The sequence below is a fragment of the Procambarus clarkii genome, chromosome 10 (genome assembly GCF_040958095.1).
Source record: "Procambarus clarkii isolate CNS0578487 chromosome 10, FALCON_Pclarkii_2.0, whole genome shotgun sequence".
Classification (NCBI taxonomy): Eukaryota; Metazoa; Arthropoda; class Malacostraca; order Decapoda; family Cambaridae; genus Procambarus; species Procambarus clarkii.
The window spans coordinates 47,704,358-47,722,904 of NC_091159.1; the positions used below are offsets into that span (position 1 = coordinate 47,704,358).

The 18,547-nt window shown below is 40.1% G+C and overlaps 1 protein-coding gene across 7 annotated transcripts in view; it reads right to left on the reverse strand.

The window, feature by feature from the left end:
- Bcs1 (Bcs1 chaperone) overlaps positions 1–12,950 on the reverse strand; it is a 29,073-nt gene extending 16,123 nt beyond the window's left edge. The window contains exons 1-4 of one of the 7 annotated variants that reach the window (XM_045768382.2): positions 12,490–12,881; positions 9,448–9,599; positions 7,835–8,046; positions 1,908–2,047 (exon numbers count right to left, since the gene is read on the reverse strand). In XM_045768382.2, the coding sequence (XP_045624338.1) occupies positions 1,908–2,047; positions 7,835–8,046; positions 9,448–9,558 (463 nt within the window). In that variant the 5' untranslated portion in view covers positions 9,559–9,599; positions 12,490–12,881. Of the gene's footprint in view, positions 1–1,907; positions 2,048–7,834; positions 8,047–9,447; positions 9,600–12,134; positions 12,157–12,489; positions 12,885–12,929 lie in introns of those variants that run through there. The other 6 variants (XM_069322030.1, XM_069322028.1, XM_069322026.1 and 3 more) reach the window with 6 other exon arrangements.
- Between the last annotated feature and the right edge of the window lie 5,597 nt (positions 12,951–18,547).

Consider the following 18,547-nt stretch of genomic DNA (forward strand, 5'->3'; position numbering starts at 1 on the left):
CTATATGAAGTTTTATTTTTCTAATGCAGTCTTATTTTATGGAAATTATATATTTTGTATTTTTATTATGGTGTTTTGCGTACCCTGATATCAGGACTTCTCAACAAATGGGAGGGGTGAAAGAATTTGGCTTTACAATCAAAATAAATAAGTATATATATATACTGTACCTTTTTTCAGTATTCTAGAGCATTTATTTTCAAATTCTGACACAAATCCATAGTTGTAACCAAATAAATAACTTGAGTGTTTACGTGCAGGCGTGTGGCGAGGGGCCAGGCCAGTACAGAGTTAAAACAGTGTGTGTGTACCCACCACAAAACACATACATTCCAGAATAAAGTCCACAAAAACTGAACAAGAAATGGAATATGAGGCACTAATTGAACCATGATAAACACACAGCGACTGTGTATATATGTACACAAGTGTCCACTGATATCTTGAGCCCACTGTTCAACAAAAAAAAAATTTAAGGTTAAAATATAAGCCAGTTGCAGACCTAAAAAAATCAGCATTGAACGTAATGAAACCCCATTTTCTGGGTGAGACCCAGAGGCTCCCCAGAGCTATCCAGGCTGATATGTATATTATTAGACTTTGGCATCAGTCAGTGTGAATGGAGTTCTAGGCCTACCGGGGGGACCACAAGCCAGAACCTGGCACCCTCAGAGAGGCACGAGGAGCAATGTCCTATAGAAGTGCACATGTGATTTGAAGCATTCTGTGTCTGCCATCGACCAGGCCAGGCACCCAGAAAGGTAAGCACCTCAAAACAAACCCCTATTCTGGTTAAAAATACTACTGAAAACTAATGAGTGGACAGAACTCCCCAATTAAAAACGAGCGAACGAGCATGAATCACATGTGCTGCGCCGCTTGTCTGCACAGTTTCCCCTCCCCCTTCCTGGGAGGGGGGAAAAGGGAGCCCCACACCCCTTGCGCCGGCTATCCACACCCCAGTTCGAGGCTGGATATCAAAACACACAAAAAAATGCTGACCGGGGGGGAGGGAGGGAGGGATGCTGGGAAGCCGGGGACAATCCCTCCCGGGATTGTCCCTCTTTTTGTCCTTGGCTTTGAGTAGTAAGCTCCGGGGAGCCAAAGGGGCATCCCCCAGAAAACCAGCATTGAATGTAATGAAACGCCATTTTCTCGGTGAGACCCGGAGGCTAACTTACATTACCTTGAGGTGCTTTCGGGGCTTAGCGTCCCCGTGGCCCGGTCGTCGACCAGGCCTCCTGGTTGATCAGTCCAGCAACCAGGAGGCCTGGTCGACGACCGAGCCGCGGGGACGCTAAGCCCCGGAAGCACCTCAAGGTGAGGTAAGGTAGCCTCTGGGTCTCACCGAGAAAATGGCGTTTCATTACATTCAATGCTGGTTTTCTGGGGGATGCCCCTTTGGCTCCCCGGAGCTTACTACTCAAAGCCAAGGACAAAAAGAGGGACAATCCTGGGAGGTGGAAACCACGCGCCCGAACCCGAAAGCAAAACAACTGGCAACACCAAATGACCCCGCAGCCGTCCCGAGACCCCCGAACCCTGGAACAAGGACGGAGGGAACCCGGGTCAACCCAAAGTGCGTTCAGGGGCCACAGAGGCCGCTCTGGATGTTGGGAATATTTTTCCAAATGAGTTTCTTACGTTCTAGATGCAAAATTATCAAACATGAAATGAAATTGAGATGGTAAATAGTTGTACAGTAACATGTAACTATGGAAATTGACCTGTTATATTAGTAATGTTTTTGTGTTGTCACGAGTAATCAAGGGAATTGACCTGTTAGATTACCAATGCTTCAGCGTGTAGGAAGTACACACATACCGATGTGTAAGAAGTACCTGCAAAGGGTTAATCCTCAGGAGAGTCAGTGGTCTGATTTTGCTTGCCTAGTATTTGATACACACCTTCGTAAATGATATCAAGAAAGAGTTGTTTCTGATTGCCAAATGCAGTAAAAGTAACATTCTCCCAGGGAGTACCGTGCTGCAGATCTAACGTGTGCTGTTCTCTTGTGCGCTCCACTTTTAACCAAGTCCTGCCATACCTGGTAGTAATACACCATCACAGTTTTCAGACGTATTAATAAAGCCTTAACTCTATCTGTTCTTACTATGATTACTACTAAGTAAAATACAACTCTAACCATTGAATATACAATACTGTATTTCAATTGTTAACAATTATGAAGAAAAAGAATGTAATTCAATTAGTCCATTACACACTGATATCATAGTAACAGTAAGGTCCTGTACTAAAGATGCAGGCAGCATGCATTTGACTGAATGCCACCTTGTGTTCTGTACTCATCCAGTTGTAGAATGAGGTAATTATATGTGTGTGTGTGTGTGTGTGTGTGTGTGTGTGTGTGTGTGTGTGTGTGTGTGTGTGTGTGTGTGTGTGTGTGTGTGTGTGTGTGTGTGTGTATATGTATGGGTATAAAGTATATATGGAAGCTGATCAGAATTACATTTCACCTTTGTGAATGTACATTAATGACACTATGTAAAAGACACATCTAACACTTTATGTAGGGCATACCTAAATCTGTGTATCTATGTATTTACGTATGTAGGTTAGCTTAGCATTTTAAAAGCACCGAATCACCTTCTGTGGTTGAGTGTTCAATAAACCCTTGAACTATATGTTTAACACTTCTCTAACCCTGTCCATGGAGGACAGAAGAAAATGTATATATGCTGATTAGCATTGTAAATGTGTGGCCACGTCTGTGGTAGAAAATAATAATAATAATAATAATAAAAAAAAAAAAAAAAAGAGGTAATTAGGCTGCCAAAGCAATCATCCATTTTGGCAGCCTAAGTACTTCAATCTGCAACTAATTTAGGGGCAAATATATATTTTGCAAAAACTTTCAATGTTTACCAATACAATAATGATTTAAAAAATATTTTAGAGAAAGCAGCAGTTCAATGCAATTAATTAGCTGAGGTGGATTTTCACCCATAAACTAGCTTGAGGAAAAAACAGTGTTGAATATAATGAAATGTCATTTTCTGGGTGAGCCCCGGAGGCTCCCTGGAGCTATCGGGCTAATATGCAATTCATTAGACCAGGGTATTAGTCATAGGAGTTCAGTTTACTGGGGACCACGAGCCAGAACCTGGCCCCCCTCAGAGAAACACAGGGAACAATAACCCTGGACCCCCCCCCTGTGGTTAGGGTTTTCTTTATCTACCATCATCCAGAATTAGGCACCCAGAAAGGAAGGCATAACAAAACAAACCCCACATGGTAAGAAAATTGCAACCGAAAACCGAACAGAGGCAGAACTCCTTTTAATCCATTGGAAACAAGCAAATGTCACACTCCACCACTGCACCGCTTGTCCGTGCAGCCCACCCCCCCGGGAGGGGAAGGGGGGGATCCCCTGTGCTGGTGACCCAGCCATTCCAGTTCGGAGGCTAAGTATCAAAACAACGAGAAAATCACCTAGCGGAGGGAAGGAGGGTGCCAGGGGGCCCTCCGGGGCTCACCCAGAAAATGGCATTTCATTACTTTCAATGCTGGTTTTCTGTGGAGAGCCCCTTCAGCTCCCTGGAGCTATATAACCAATGATAAGGAAGAGAGGGACTTACCCAGGAGGCGGCCGCCACTCGCTCCTCAACCCGAAGGCGAAACAACTGGCTGCAACCTGCGACCGAAAGCCACACACGAACGCCTAGGACCAGGCATGTTGAACAAATAACGGGCGGCCAGGACTCTGTTCGACCTCCAAAATCCCCGTGTCCGAATATCAGCCCAAGACATGTTGCTGAAGACAGCAGCCAAAGCCACAAACTTCCTAACATCATGGGCACGAAGATAGACCGCAGGCTAGCTAAACTTAATAACCCTGCAGACGACCTGGGGCCCCAAGCCCTGGAACAGGAATGAGGGAAACCGGATCAACCCAAAGCACATCCCCAGCCACAGAAGCCGAGGCACACAGGTAATGGCAAAGAGCCGCAACTGGACACAACACATGATGCACCCTAGGCCTGACCAACCAAGTATCTTTGACCCAAGGACCCCTCCGGAAAGCAGCCGTCTCATTCTTCACCAGAAAAGGAAAAGGCTGACCGAACAAACCGACTATCAGGACCGAAGGAGCAGAAACCCCTGCGCTGGAGGAGAGCATGAAGCTCACAGACCCAACCCCCAGAGGCCAATACCAACAGAAATTGACCCTAGGAAAAACAATCTTGAACCAAAAGGGCCACCACGAACTCAGAAGAAGAGAGATAGGAGAGCATCCTGTCCAAGTACCAGGACAGCTTAAGAGGCGCATGAGCAGGCCGGAGGTGAAACAAAGCACGAAAAAGCTTCCGGAACGAGGCAGAAGTGACATCCACCCCGAACGCAAGCTGCAGCGGCTCCACCAGTGCTACTTGATATGAGGCAACATTATTAGGCATTAGATGACAATCCTGAAAAAGCCAAGACAGAAAAGACAAGACAACCTGAGCAGAAATAGAAGTCGACCTACGAAGAGAGAGAAAATGGTGGAAAAAACACCAGGAAACTTCATACTGCCGCTGAGACGAAGCTCTCAGGTGGGACACCATCAACGAAGCCACCTGATCACCATGCAAATGGTGATACCCCCGCGTCAAAAAGACCAGACGCAAAGAACGGAGGAGAAGACCGAACCAGCCATGTACTGGACCGGTACGATCTGCTGGAGGAGGCGGAGCCATGGAAAGCGCCCCAGGTTCGGACACCGAGGAAGCAGCGCCTGAAATCTAGGCTGAGCCAGCCACCAAGGGGCTAAGAGAACTACTCTCCTGTGGTAAAACTCCAACTGAGCCAGACCCAAAGCAGCAGCTGGACCTGGGGGAAGAGGAACTGGTAACCCCAACTCAACCAGTCCTGCCAAAAGGTGTCCACCGCGAATGCCCTGCGGTCGGGGAAGGGTGCCTCATATATCGGGAGACGCCTCAACCAAGCCGACACAAAGAGGGCCACCTCTGAGAGCCTGTACATCCAGCAGAGCCAACTGAAGGAGTTGGCATAGACTGTTCATTCCATGGACAGGAGAATGAACCAAGACAGGCCGTCCACCAGGACACTGGACACTCCCCGGTTGTGAACCGCATTGAGAGCCAAACCCCGAGAAACCAGCAGACGAGCCACTTGAAGCGACCAGCTCCAAAGAGAACCCCCGTGGATCAGGCAATGAACCACTGGAAAACAGTCCGAATGGAGCCGAACCATCGAACCCTGAGCGACCCGAACCCTCCAAAGCGACAGCCAGACCGCTGCGAAATCATGCACCGTGCTGTGAACCCGATAGAACGACAGACTCCACCGCCATTGGCCAGCCTGGTGAGCACTGGTCACAAAGCCCCAGCCGAGAGACTATGTCTCCGTGAATACATCGAGCGAGGGCTCGGGTAGGCGTCAAGCTACTGAACCCTGAAAAACCCGAAGAGAAAACAGGCAACACAACAATCGACACAAGTCCCCTGGAGGCCGAACACAGTGATATCGAGAGGCGCAGAAAGGGCGTTCCCGAAGGAACCAAAACAGACACTGAAGTCAAACCCAACCCAGCGGGTAAATGACCATGGCGAAGTTCAAACTCCTGCACAACTGCTCGAGCAACCGTCAAGTGACCCGGGAACCCCCCCTCCCCAAGAAACACTTCAGGTACACCTGGCCACCACACCACGAACAGTAGAGGACACCACTAAGGCAAAACACTGCATAGGAAATCGAGGCCAGAGATGACGATCGCCCTGGATTGCATTAGCCGGCGAACTGGAATTGCTGGGTCGCCAGCGAAGGGGGAGGGGGGGCGCTGCGTGGATGAGCAGCATCGTGGTGGGGTGTGATGTTTGCTTGTTTGCTTGTTTCCTGGGGATTGGAGGGAGTTCTGCCTCTCTGTTCAGTTTTCAGTTGCAATTTTCTTACCATTTGGGGTCTATTTTGTAATGCCTTCCTTTCTGGGTGCCTAAGCTCGGTCGATGGCAGATAAGGAAAACCCCCAACCACTGGGTTTTTTTCCAGGGCCATTGCTCCCTGTGCCTCTCTGAGGGGGCCAGGTTCTGGCTGGTGGTCCCAGGTAGGCTGAACTCCTATGACTAATGCCCTGATCTAATGAATTACATATTAGCCCGATAGCTCCTGGGAGCCGAATGGGCTCCCAACAGAATGAGATATTAACCACAATGTCATCTTTTAACAGAGGATTATTTCACTAATAATTACAATGTGGTGTAGTTAAAATTTAATTAATTCTAACTAGTCCCAAGACATACAGCACATCACTCTGTTCAGTAAACTTATGGTTCCACATAATAATATGTACGTCACCTGTATTGTATTATACATTCACAAAAATGTATAATTTTTTGGAGTATAATGCAGTCAACTTTTATGCATGCCAATCTAAGTTATTAGTATCAAGTATTGGTGTGTGTAGGGTGGGTGGATGAGGGAGAGTGAAAGGGCGTGGATGGAGTGAATGGGTGTGGATGGGGTAGATAGATGTATATACAGTACTCACCTAGATGTACTTGCATCTACAGTTTAGTACGATATGGTTTAGGTACAGTGGACAGATGGGTGTGGGTATATGGTCTGAGGAGTGTCTGACAGTGGCTGGAGAGAGAGGGAGTGTGAGATTGGGAGTACGGATGTGTGTATGGTTGTGTGCAAAGTGGTAGTGGTGAAGGTGTTGTGTGGTTGTGTTGTGTGCTTTTTCCTACTACAGTGTGTATTTTCAAGTAGCGAGAATCATATCTTGGGGCCCACCTCTTCACTTATGGGTATGTAGCATAACCTTGTCTCGATTACCTATGCTGTATGCAAGTGGTGTTCGTGTCAAGGCAATATGATCAGGATTTCGCAAGAATATGCATGTTAAAGAATAAGATGCTATAGGACTACAATGCTCAATTTCAACACCAGTCACAATTGTGTCCTTGAACTTGAGTATTTAAAATTTCAAGCCAATAGGATGAAGCAAATTCTTAAGATATTGAACAAAACCTATCAGAAGAAAGAAAACAAAAATGAAAAAGACAATATGAGGCATCGTTACATGGGGTGCCAAAGTGCCCTTTTGTGGAGACTCGGAAACCAAACATTATAGAGAAAATGAACAATAGGCCAGTAGTGACACAGTCTGATAATAGTTCTTGGTCATTCTCATCTCTAGTGTACTCACATGTTGATTACTTCTGGCTAATAATTAGACAACATAATAAACATTGGCTAATGACAAAACAAAGGTGGATCTGTTTTAGTACAGGTATATGCCAGAACTGTAAATGTCTAAGATATAGAACTTTCTACAGAACAATTTGTCACATTCCCAGTACATAAAGCATATAATCTTCCACAGTGGCTGTCAGAACACAGCTCATAATGCCATCCTATGCATTATAGCAATTTGGTTTTATATTGTACTGTCAAATTTTATAGAGTAAATTATAATCTCAAGTGTCACAGTGTTATTGGATGGGTGTAGTCTATACATCTTTTCTTTTGTAAGCAAATGTGACTTTACCAAACAAATTTTATCATATAAGACATGAAATTTTAGCTAAAAAATAACACCTTTTTTTTTGGCTGATTGCGGTAGAATATATACAAACCAAGAAAGCATCAGCCCATTTTGATCTGAGATAAGTAGAAAGCTAAACACCTTCATCACACAATATCTTAAAGATGCCGTCAAATAAAAGAAAATAGTTTATGGAATTTTGTTGCAGACATGGACGAGTCCACACTAATATTCTTCTATTTTACAAATATTATAGCAAAATTGTCAAAGACAGTGCTAAGCACATATAGTACAGTGCTCAAGATAACATTTTATACTTACCAAAAAAAGTGTTCTCCAACGCTGGGTATAAAATCATGACGAGTAGTAATTTTACCAGTTTCTATTTGTTGAAATTTTGTTTCTACACTAAGATGCTGAGTTTTCCTTGCACCTTTAAGAGTGATCCACTGAAGCAGCCACTGATATGATTTATCACGACATGGCACCTCAAGGGTTGTCATATAGTGGCGCCGGAACAGGATCATTCCCATCTGTCAAAACCGAGAAAGAAAATATTCTGGTTTACAGCATATGCAAATATTTCTTGAATGCAGTAAGAGAAACTGCTTTGGAAGAATAATATAATGATATGAAACAACCCTTTCTAAGCACTTTTTTTGGTAGAGTTCCTTGAATTATGAACTTGATTTAAGATGACAAACACTTACCACCTGGCCCTGAGTGACTCACTCCCCAACATATCAAAGATCTTTTCATGCAGTCTTGCCCTGGCATGAAGCTCACAGGGAGAGCATAACTCATAACACCAACAAGGTAGACAGTCACTATAACACACAAAGACCCTTCAGATCGCTCAAACCTTTCTTCAAGTGACCCTTGGATACACAAAGTGCCAACACTGGCAATGAACTTACAGAAAAAACATTCAAATGAGATGACACCCATATGAGATGGCAGCAACTATATTATTATTAAAACAAATTTTGTAAACCTGTTTCAAAAAACCCCAATTTGTTTTCATTCATAGTGAAGCTCAATTCTCAGCTCAAGACAAATTCAATCTTCATGAAATGCAACTCAGTACTGTACATTAAATCTATTTTTTTTTTTTTTGAGATATATATACATGAGTTGTTACATTCTTGTACAACCCCTAGTACGCGTAGTGTTTCAGGCAGGTCCCTGGAATACGATCCCCGCCACATAGAATCGTTTTTACAACCAAGTACACATTTTACTGTTGAGTTAAACAGAGGCTACAGTTAAGGATTTGTGCCCAGTAAATCCTCCCCGGCAAGGATACGAACCCATGACAAAGCGCTCGCAGAATGCCAGGCGAGTGTCTTACCACTGCACCACGCGGACTGGTAAAGATTTTACCAGATTGTTATGAATCTGGTAAATACTGTATAGTTGAATGTCACAGCAAAATGATTGAATAGTGTATTCATAAAATCTTACACATAAATAATGTTAGTAAAGCAAAAATTATTTATACTGTACAGGTTAGGTAAAAGAACATTGACAACGTCACACATATTAAGACAACATTTTGATACCAGGCACCACGTCCAAAATCACAAAATTCATGATATAGCTTCTTTCAAACCATTCCAGATAATTAACACATCCTATGATGTGATTATTTTATTGACGAATACAAACAATTCATGCAGCTAACAAATTGATTTATAATAACTAGCAATGCCAATTTGGTATCAAGGCTGCTAAAGAACTTTTCATTATAGTGTTGCCAATTGCTAATGCCAGTAGGTCATTTATTGGTTAATTTAAATAATATTAAACATTTGTTAAGATACTGTGCATCATTACTAGCTCGTTTTTGACTGAATGGCCAAATATATAGACTACTGTACAGAAACAACTGAAAATATGCAAATAACAATAGCTCAAATGAGCAACACACTTACCATGTAGCCTCTTCTCAATATAGCTGCTCCAGCTCCAACTCCGAACAACCCAAAGCCAGCACTAAAGTAAGGATTTTCTGCTAACGACGATATTAAGTCCTGCAAACCCATTTTCTTGCGGCAAAATTAACAGCAATACTGTATTAACAACTCTGAAAAGATAATAAGGTATGTTGAAGTCTTACTTAAGGCAACAGCTCAAGACACTACAGCATCCTTGTATCAAGAACTTCATTTTCCCAAACATTTGTTCTTTTCCATAATTCCTTAAATTCATTCCATCTTCTTTCTTCAACTGCACGGAGTACAGTATTTATTTATTTTTATCTTCACATTTTCTCTTTTTCCTGTAAATTGGATTGAATACTGAACTCTCATTTAATATAAAATTAACTCCACACAGTCAACCCTTACTATATGCAACTTTGGTATTCACAAAAGTAATTATTTACACATTGTAGTAGGTACTTAGAACACTTCTCAAGTCCACACATGGTGGACAAACCATTTAGCACTAAGATTACCACCTCAGTAGCAGTATTATCAACCAAGTAGTTTCTGACATGTTGCTTTATTACTGTACCAGTGCAGCTAGCCACATATCCTTTAGCCTTTCCATATAATAGTACAGTACAGTATCAGTTATTGGACAAAATCTAAGTAAGATAAGGTTTTTGGGGGTGATTATTCATGTGTGAATGGCTGAGCTTAGTGCTGTATTCATTAGTTCATTGGGAGCAATTCTCATGTAACTCAGTACTCAACAAAGCTCTACCTAATTTTTTGTTTTTTATATATATATACAAAAGTTCTTACATTCTTGTACAGCCACTAGCATGCATAGCATTTCGGGCAAGTCCTTAATCCTAATTTTTCATGGAATACAACCCGCCAAATCATTTAACAACCAGGTTGGTTGTTAAATTTTTTGTTGGAAGTTTACCCAGCAATTCATTGCTGGCTAAACAGAAGCTACAGTTAAGGATTGGCACCTGGTCAATCCTCCCTGGCCAGGATACGAACCCAGGCCAAAGCACTCGCGAAGCGCCAGGCAAGTGTCTTACCACTGCACAACGGATACTTTCTATGTGTTTCCCCACAATGGATATTGGTGATAAAGCCTCGCAAAAATATCTTGTGTACAATTCGTATTTAAAAAATTAATGAAGTGGTATACTGTATACCTTAAATGTTCTGTTTTTCAAATTCAATTGATTTTAATTTTGAATTCTGTACCATGATGTTCCCTTAATCTTTCACAATGTACTGTAAAGTTAAAAAGATGGCAAAATTAAATCCTTTTTATTTAGTACTGTACTTCCATTATGAAAGTTTTTACTATGAAGCTCCAAAATTTAAATAACACTTCAAATTTATTTACAGTATACAGTATATATAAGCTGAGATTAAGTGTACAATTTCTGTGCATTTTATATGTACAACAGCCTGAATATGTTATGCGACAGTTAAAGACAACTTGTAATATACATAATCGAGTTCAGATTAGTTGAAATTAATTAGTTTTGGTTAGGAACAAGGGGGTATGATCATACCATTCATTGGAGTTTTGGACACTGGTCATTTCATTCACAAATAATACATTAAAAAACTATATACAGTATATCACATTTTCTAACTGTTTTATACACCAACACTACATAATATGCTTCACACATTATCATGGGTTAGGTTTGGCTAGATTAGGTATATTTTGTGTGTGAACTGTAGTGTAATTATCTAAGTGTAGTTACAGGATGAGAGCTACGCTCGTGGTGTCCCGTCTTCCCAGCACTCTTTGTCATATAACGCTTTGAAACTACTGACGGTCTTGGCCTCCACCACCTTCTCACCTAACTTGTTCCAACCGTCTACCACTCTGTTTGCAAAAGTGAATTTTCTTATATTTCTTCGGCGTGTTGGAAGCAACATGCATCCAGGTACAAATTGGACTTTACCTGGATCCACTTCTCACAAAAGACCTGTTGAGTAAGCTAGCTTAAATACTCTGATGGTTGACATCACATCCATCTGGCATGGGATGACATCTATAAATGGCTAAGAATCCCACTGAAAAAGCAACTCTGCATTATCATCTGCAGTAGAGATGGAGATGGGACCTTAACAAATGGTGTCTGCAAGACCCTACTCTAGTCTCACAAGCTTAGATGGCCAAAGCTGAAGCATTTCCAACTGAGGTGTAACCTAGCCAAAACAAGGAGGTTGCTTGATTGTACAGGCGAGTGATACATTAGTATATAATAATGATAATTTTCATTTATATAAAGGACATTTGAAACATGATATAATGGAGTATTTGTAGATATACAATCTAAAACCAGAAAACAAAATAAGACAACAGAGTACAAGTGGAAGCTGGTAATACAAACAAATTGAAGAAATGTAAGGAAATACTCGTACCCTGTACGGGTCGTCAACAAGTGGAATACACAGAGTGAAGTTATAAAAGGCACTTCCATCCACAACTAGAAGACCAGATTCAGCAACACATTTGAATGTCAGATTAGTTTAAGCTATAATGCAGCAAGTACAACAAGGCTTGCAGGCGGGGCATAAAGAGCCAGACCTCACTTCACCCAAGACATTGATAGGCAAGTACTGATAACTAAGCACACACCACATCATCTCTTAAGGTTTGTTAATAGATCTGAAAATATTTCTAACCTTACCAACTTAACAATATATATATAGTTTTAACAATAAGAAAATAAGCTTCGTCGGTCTTATGTTCGACTTGAAACTGACTGCCACGCGCCTCAAGGCAAAGTCCTTACAACTGGTCAGTGACACAGAATCATAAATCATTGTTTCTGCTTGGACAAGTCATGACCATCTGCTAGTGACTTTGCAAGAATATAACACTCCAACACCAATGTTATGTGCTCTCACATAACATTGGTGTACTTCATATTTGTTTATGAAAATAAACGAATCCTCCTTGTTTATGAAAATATATATATTGTTTAGAATATATATATCTTGGGATAACCTTCTTGTATATAAATAAACACAATAAATACCTACATGATAACACTACCAACAACGGGTAAAGGACCGTTTATTACATCAGCAGTTCTGCAGGACAAGTCACAACCTCGTCCTGCTGGACGTCATGCCGCTACCTCTTTTCCAAACTACATTGTTGTGACATCTTTCCAGTAAGGTGCGTGCGTAGAGCTTGCGTAGAGCTTGCGTAGAGCTTGCGTAGTGCTTGCGTAGTGCTTGCGTAGTGCGTGCGTCAAGACTGGAGCTGCCAGCACCGGTCATCACCGCCACTACTTCCTCCCATGGCTAGACTCGCACTACAATTTGTATTCTAAATTTAACCACATTTAAGGTTTAACAAGACATTTTTTGTTATAATTTACGTTTCTTAACAAGTCTAAGGAATCCAAGTTTAACACAGAGTAGAATATTATATAAACTACTATTGTAAAGGAATGATTATAAACGGCGTGACTAACTTCACTAGGAACTACTGTTGTTGTTGGTGGGTTAGGGGCAGCTACAGTACAGGGCCGGGCAGCATGATGGACCTCACACCCATCACTTCATCCCTTCACCTTATCATCTTCACCTCATCCCCTTCACTTCATCATCTTCACCTAACTCCTTAACAACAAGTCACTTGAACTCCAAATCTTTCCAGATATTCTAAAAAAAAGCGAGAGTAACCCCTGTCCACAAATGTGGTGATCTCACTGATGTTAACAACTTCAGACCTATATCAATTCTGCCAAACTTGTCTAAAATATTTGAAAAACTTATCTACAAGCAGCTTTACTCTTATCTAGCCAAACAATATACTTAGCTCTTGTCAATATGGCTTCAGACCCCCCAAAAAACACTAACGATGCACTTATTTGTATGATGATTAACTTGATTCATGCAGCTCTTGATAAAAATGAGGTCCCTATTGGGTTATTTGTGGACCTGCGTAAGGCTTTTGACACTGTCAACCACCAAAACCTTCTTCTTAAATTACATCATTATGGAGTCAGAGGTCATTCCCTGCAGTACCTTAAGTCTTACCTTACTGACAGGCTCCAATATGTTTCTGTGAATAATTCAATTTCTCCCACCCTACCCATCAACATTGGTGTTTCCCAGGGCAGCATTCTTGGCCTTCTCCTCTTTCTCATCTACATTAATGACCTCCCAAATGCCTCCCAACACCTCAAACCAATTCTATCTGCTGACGACACGACCTTCATTTACTCCAGTCCTGACCCCCTTGCTCTAAATGTCACAGTGAATACTGAGCTAAATAAAGTCCATCACTGGCTAACTGCCAACAAACTCACCCTTAATATTGACAAAACTTTCTATATTTTGTTTGGTAATAAATCCTCAAATCAAATAAATCTCAGGATTAACAATGCCCAAATTTGTAACAAAGTAGATGGCAAATTCCTTGGCGTTCTCATTGACCGCAAGCTGAATTTCCAGGGACGCATTCTAAATATATAAAAAAAAGTTTCAAAAACTGTTGGCGTTCTTTCCAATATCAGATATTATGTACCTCGCCCTGCCCTGGTGACATTCTATTACTCTCTCATCTATCCTTATCTCAACTATGGTATTTGTGCTTGGGGTTCTACTACCCAAAATCATTTACGTCCTCTAATTACTCAACACAAAGCTGCTATTAGGACAATATCTAACTCTGGCCCCAGACAGCACTCGGTACCCTTACTCAAATCTCTGAATATGTTAGATGTTAAGTCCCTGCGCATCCTCTCATGTGTATGTTATATATATAAAACGCTGAACTGTAATGTCAATCCTGACCTTAAAAGCTTCCTAGAATGTTGTAACAGAACCCATGAGCACCACACCAGAAACAAATACCTATTTGATATTCCAAGAGTACCACTTAGTCAAACTAGAAATGCTTTACAAATCAAGGGACCCAGAATGTGGAATGACCTTCCCAATTATGTTAAAGACTGTACCTCTCCCAACCAGTTTAAGATAAAAACTAAGTACCACCTAATTAACGCAATGTAACCTACCTCACCCCTAAATGTCAACCCATGTCTACGATTTTAAACAATGCTGTTTGTTGACCAAATTGTATTTTTGTTTTTTTCTGCCATGTTCCCCTCCCCCTTTTTCATATTTTTCTGATTTTTTCTCAACATAATTTATACTTTAATCTCAATTAGTATTAAGTTTTAGTCTTAGTGTTTTTCCTGCCCGAAACGCTTTGCGTTATAGTGACTTTAGGCATTGTATGTACTAGCTCTATCTATGAATCAATCAACTTTTGTATTTCACCTTGTATGTATGTACTTTACCTGAATAAATATTTGTATTTTTTGTATTTAATTCACCTTATCCCTTTCATCTCATCCCCTTATTTATTTATTTATTTATTCATATACAAGAAGGTACATTGGGAATGTGAGGATACATAAAATGGTAATTGCAGTCTTGTAAAGTCACTAGTACGCGCAGCGTTTCGGGCAGGTCCTTAATCTAAGAAAATTTTAAGTAGGTAAATACTTGCAAAATTGACCTCATTCCTTTCAACTCAACCCCTTCACTTCGTCATCTTCACCTCATCCCTTCACCTAACCCCTTTCAAATTGCAAATATATGCAGTGAGCTAGAATTCGGCTCCAAAATAACGATCATGAGTCAGTTTTGCGATATTTCTGATATTTTGAAAACTGCAGGGGGGTAAAATTTGACTCATCGTAGTTTTCAGTAATTGGTATATTTTTGGTATAAAAAGTTGTAATTTCAAACTGAAGATATGTGCAGTGTGCATATATATATATATATATATATATATATATATATATATATATATATATATATATATATATATATATATATATATATATATATATATATATATTATATATATATTATATATATATATTGGTAGCAGTCTTTCCTGTAGACATATATTATTAAATATAAATACCTGCCTTACCCTACAGAGTTCTTCGTCGACTAAGGCAGGTCCTAGTCAACAACGGCTTCTCCAATGGTTTCGTCGAAGACATCATAAGAAGGAAAGTGAAACGCCATGCAACCTCTGAAGAGACAACCAACACAACACCTATACCCCCTATTAGACTATTTTACAGGAACTTCTTTTCCACAGCTCATAAAACGGAGGAAAGGGTCCTGAAAGATATTGTTAATAGAAACGTTATCCCTACAGACAAAAATCAGAGGATACAACTGACGATTTACTATAAAACCAGAAAAACGGCCAGCCTACTCATGAGAAACTCTCCAGACACAAAACAGAACGCTTTAAAAGAGACGAACGTCGTCTATGCCTTCAAATGCCCTCTTGGGGACTGTAAGCTCCAAAAAACCCAGTATATAGGCAAGACAACAACATCTCTTTCTAGGCGTTTAACGATGCATAAGCAACAGGGCTCCATTAAGGAACATATAATCTCTTCCCACAACCAAACCATCGCCAGAGAAATCCTAGTAAACAACACAGAAATCATCGATAGATACAGCGATAGCAGGCGGCTTGACATCTGCGAGGCACTACACATCAAGAAGTCAACACCAGCAATCAACAGCCAATTAATGCACAACTATATTCTACCCACCTCAAGACTCCGCTCCAATATAGAAGCATCAAGAAATATGGACCAATAGGCTTTCTACAATCACTTCCATTTCAATACCCATTGTTTCGTGTTCTGTCTTGTGTTGATGAAATTAATACCCTATTAATGCCACCTCTTGTTCTGTCTTGTGTTGATGAAATTAATACCCTATTAATGCCACCTCACCCCATCCACCTCACTCAAATGTAGATATAAACAAAATCGGAGATGCGTAAGTTCTATTCAGTTGTGTATTTGTAAACTAAAGTCTTTGAAAATGTAATAAGTTTTACGAAACGCGCTCGTGTCGCGTCAGACTAGAAATAAAAATGAATTTTGGAGAATTGATTTTTGAATTACCTCCAACAGTGAAAAGAAATGTACGAAAGATTGAGAAAATTCGTGTTAGAATTATTAATCTTACTTTTTCGGTCATATTTAATAATATATGTCTACAGGAAAGACTGCTACCAAAATATACTAAGAAATATATATATATATATATATATATATATATATATATATATATATATATATATATATATATATATATATATATATATATATATATATATATATATATATAGATATATATATATTGTGACGGTAAAGCGTTGGTGTTCGGCTGTTTCAATAGCTGGGGGCAGGGCCTCGTCACATAACAAAAAAGAAAAAAAAGAGAAGATTGTCCTTTTGTCTGTGGTAAGGTAATGGGAAGACACACAAAACACAAAGTATAAACAATGAAATTTTAATTACTCTAGAAAACAAGATATGAATAAAGACAATCTCGTAAAATTCAAAACAAGTCAACAAACAAAACAACATGAATAATTACTGGCAATGAAAAATTTACTCTAAGACAAGTAAGTTAATATAAATAAAATCAGGTGAGGTGAGGTGCTGAGAATACTGGCTTCAAGCTGCCACCTCCCTTAGTACACGACAGCCAGGGCTTAGTCTACTATAGAGAGATGTCAACTCCAAGGAGCACAGGGATATTCTGAAGAGACGGCGTGCTGCTGGACCAGACATCGACTCATGTAGTGGTGTGAGTGCAGGTGCGGCGACACACCAGCCAATCAGCAACAGGCAGGCGGAGAATGAGTAGTTTGCTGGTTGACGGCGGGCGGAAGCCGGTGTGTTGGGTTGTGCAAGGTACGCTTTGCTTCCTGGGCAAAACGTTTGGTGATACTGGTGGACGTATCTTCAATATAGTATCTTGTACTTGAACGACGTAAATGTGTAGGGAAGAGCAGGCTCAATCTCTCTTGAAAGAGATTATCGTCACAATATATATATATATATATATATATATATATATATATATATATATATATATATATATATATATATATATATATATATATATTTGTGCAGAAACTTAACTTCAGTATCAAATAATTTTTAATCCGAACAGAGATTTAAGGCTCTATTTATTATAGTATTAATTGCATTCAGTTTGTGTTTTTTGGACAAAACTAATGTAAACCCAACCCTGTGAATGTGGGTTCACTGTAAACTAACGTAACAAGTTTACCTCCAGTATTAGTAACTAATGTATCAAGGAAATACATTTTAGAATTATCCTCAAGTTCATAAATAAATGTCAAGTTTGATTGTTTAGAATTCAAATACGTAACAAAACTTTCAACGTGTGGAACGATCATTAAAGATAAGAAAGGACAAGTATCCATCAACATTTTATTAAAATTACATAAAAAAACATTATCATAAGATGGGCCCAATACCGACCCCATTCGTACCCCGTCTATTTGTATGTATATATATGCCCACAATTATATATGCTGCCCGAAACGCTTTGCGTAATAGTGGCTTTAGGCATTGTATGTACTAACTCTTATCTATAAAGCCAACAAACTTTGTAAAATATCTTTATGTATGTACCTTTGCCTAAATAAAAATTATTATTATTATTATTATTATTATTATATTGAAAAAAAAAAATATGAGTGAAAGTCTACGGATATTTCCAAGACATCTTCACTTACCTCAGCGTCTTCTAGAAGTCACCAGCTGACAAGGGGCCAGCAAACTCCGGTGCTTGATTGTCTATTTGTTTTTATATTGAATTTTCGTAGTGGACTGAACTCTACAATAGGCTTGAAGTACTCGGTCATTTAAGCGTGGCCGTGCAGCAGTGGTTTTGAAAAGTGGACTCTGAAAATGAAGTTCAGGTAGAATGAGGTACACTCTCCATCCCCAAATGTTCCGTCTTCCTCATAAAATGTGAGTAGCGGTGGTGAGAATTCCTCATAAATTGTGAGTAGCGGTCGTGAGAAACGTAAAACAGAATGAGAGGAGACAGTTTGTATAAAGATGATTCTCCACACTATTGTGTCACCATCTCTGTACTCACAAATGAAGAACGGTGAATGTAATCTCGATAATCATTGGTTAGGTTCATGAACATATAACAATGAACAGTCATAGTTCTGCACATATACACATATTCTACTAACCAGATCTGATTT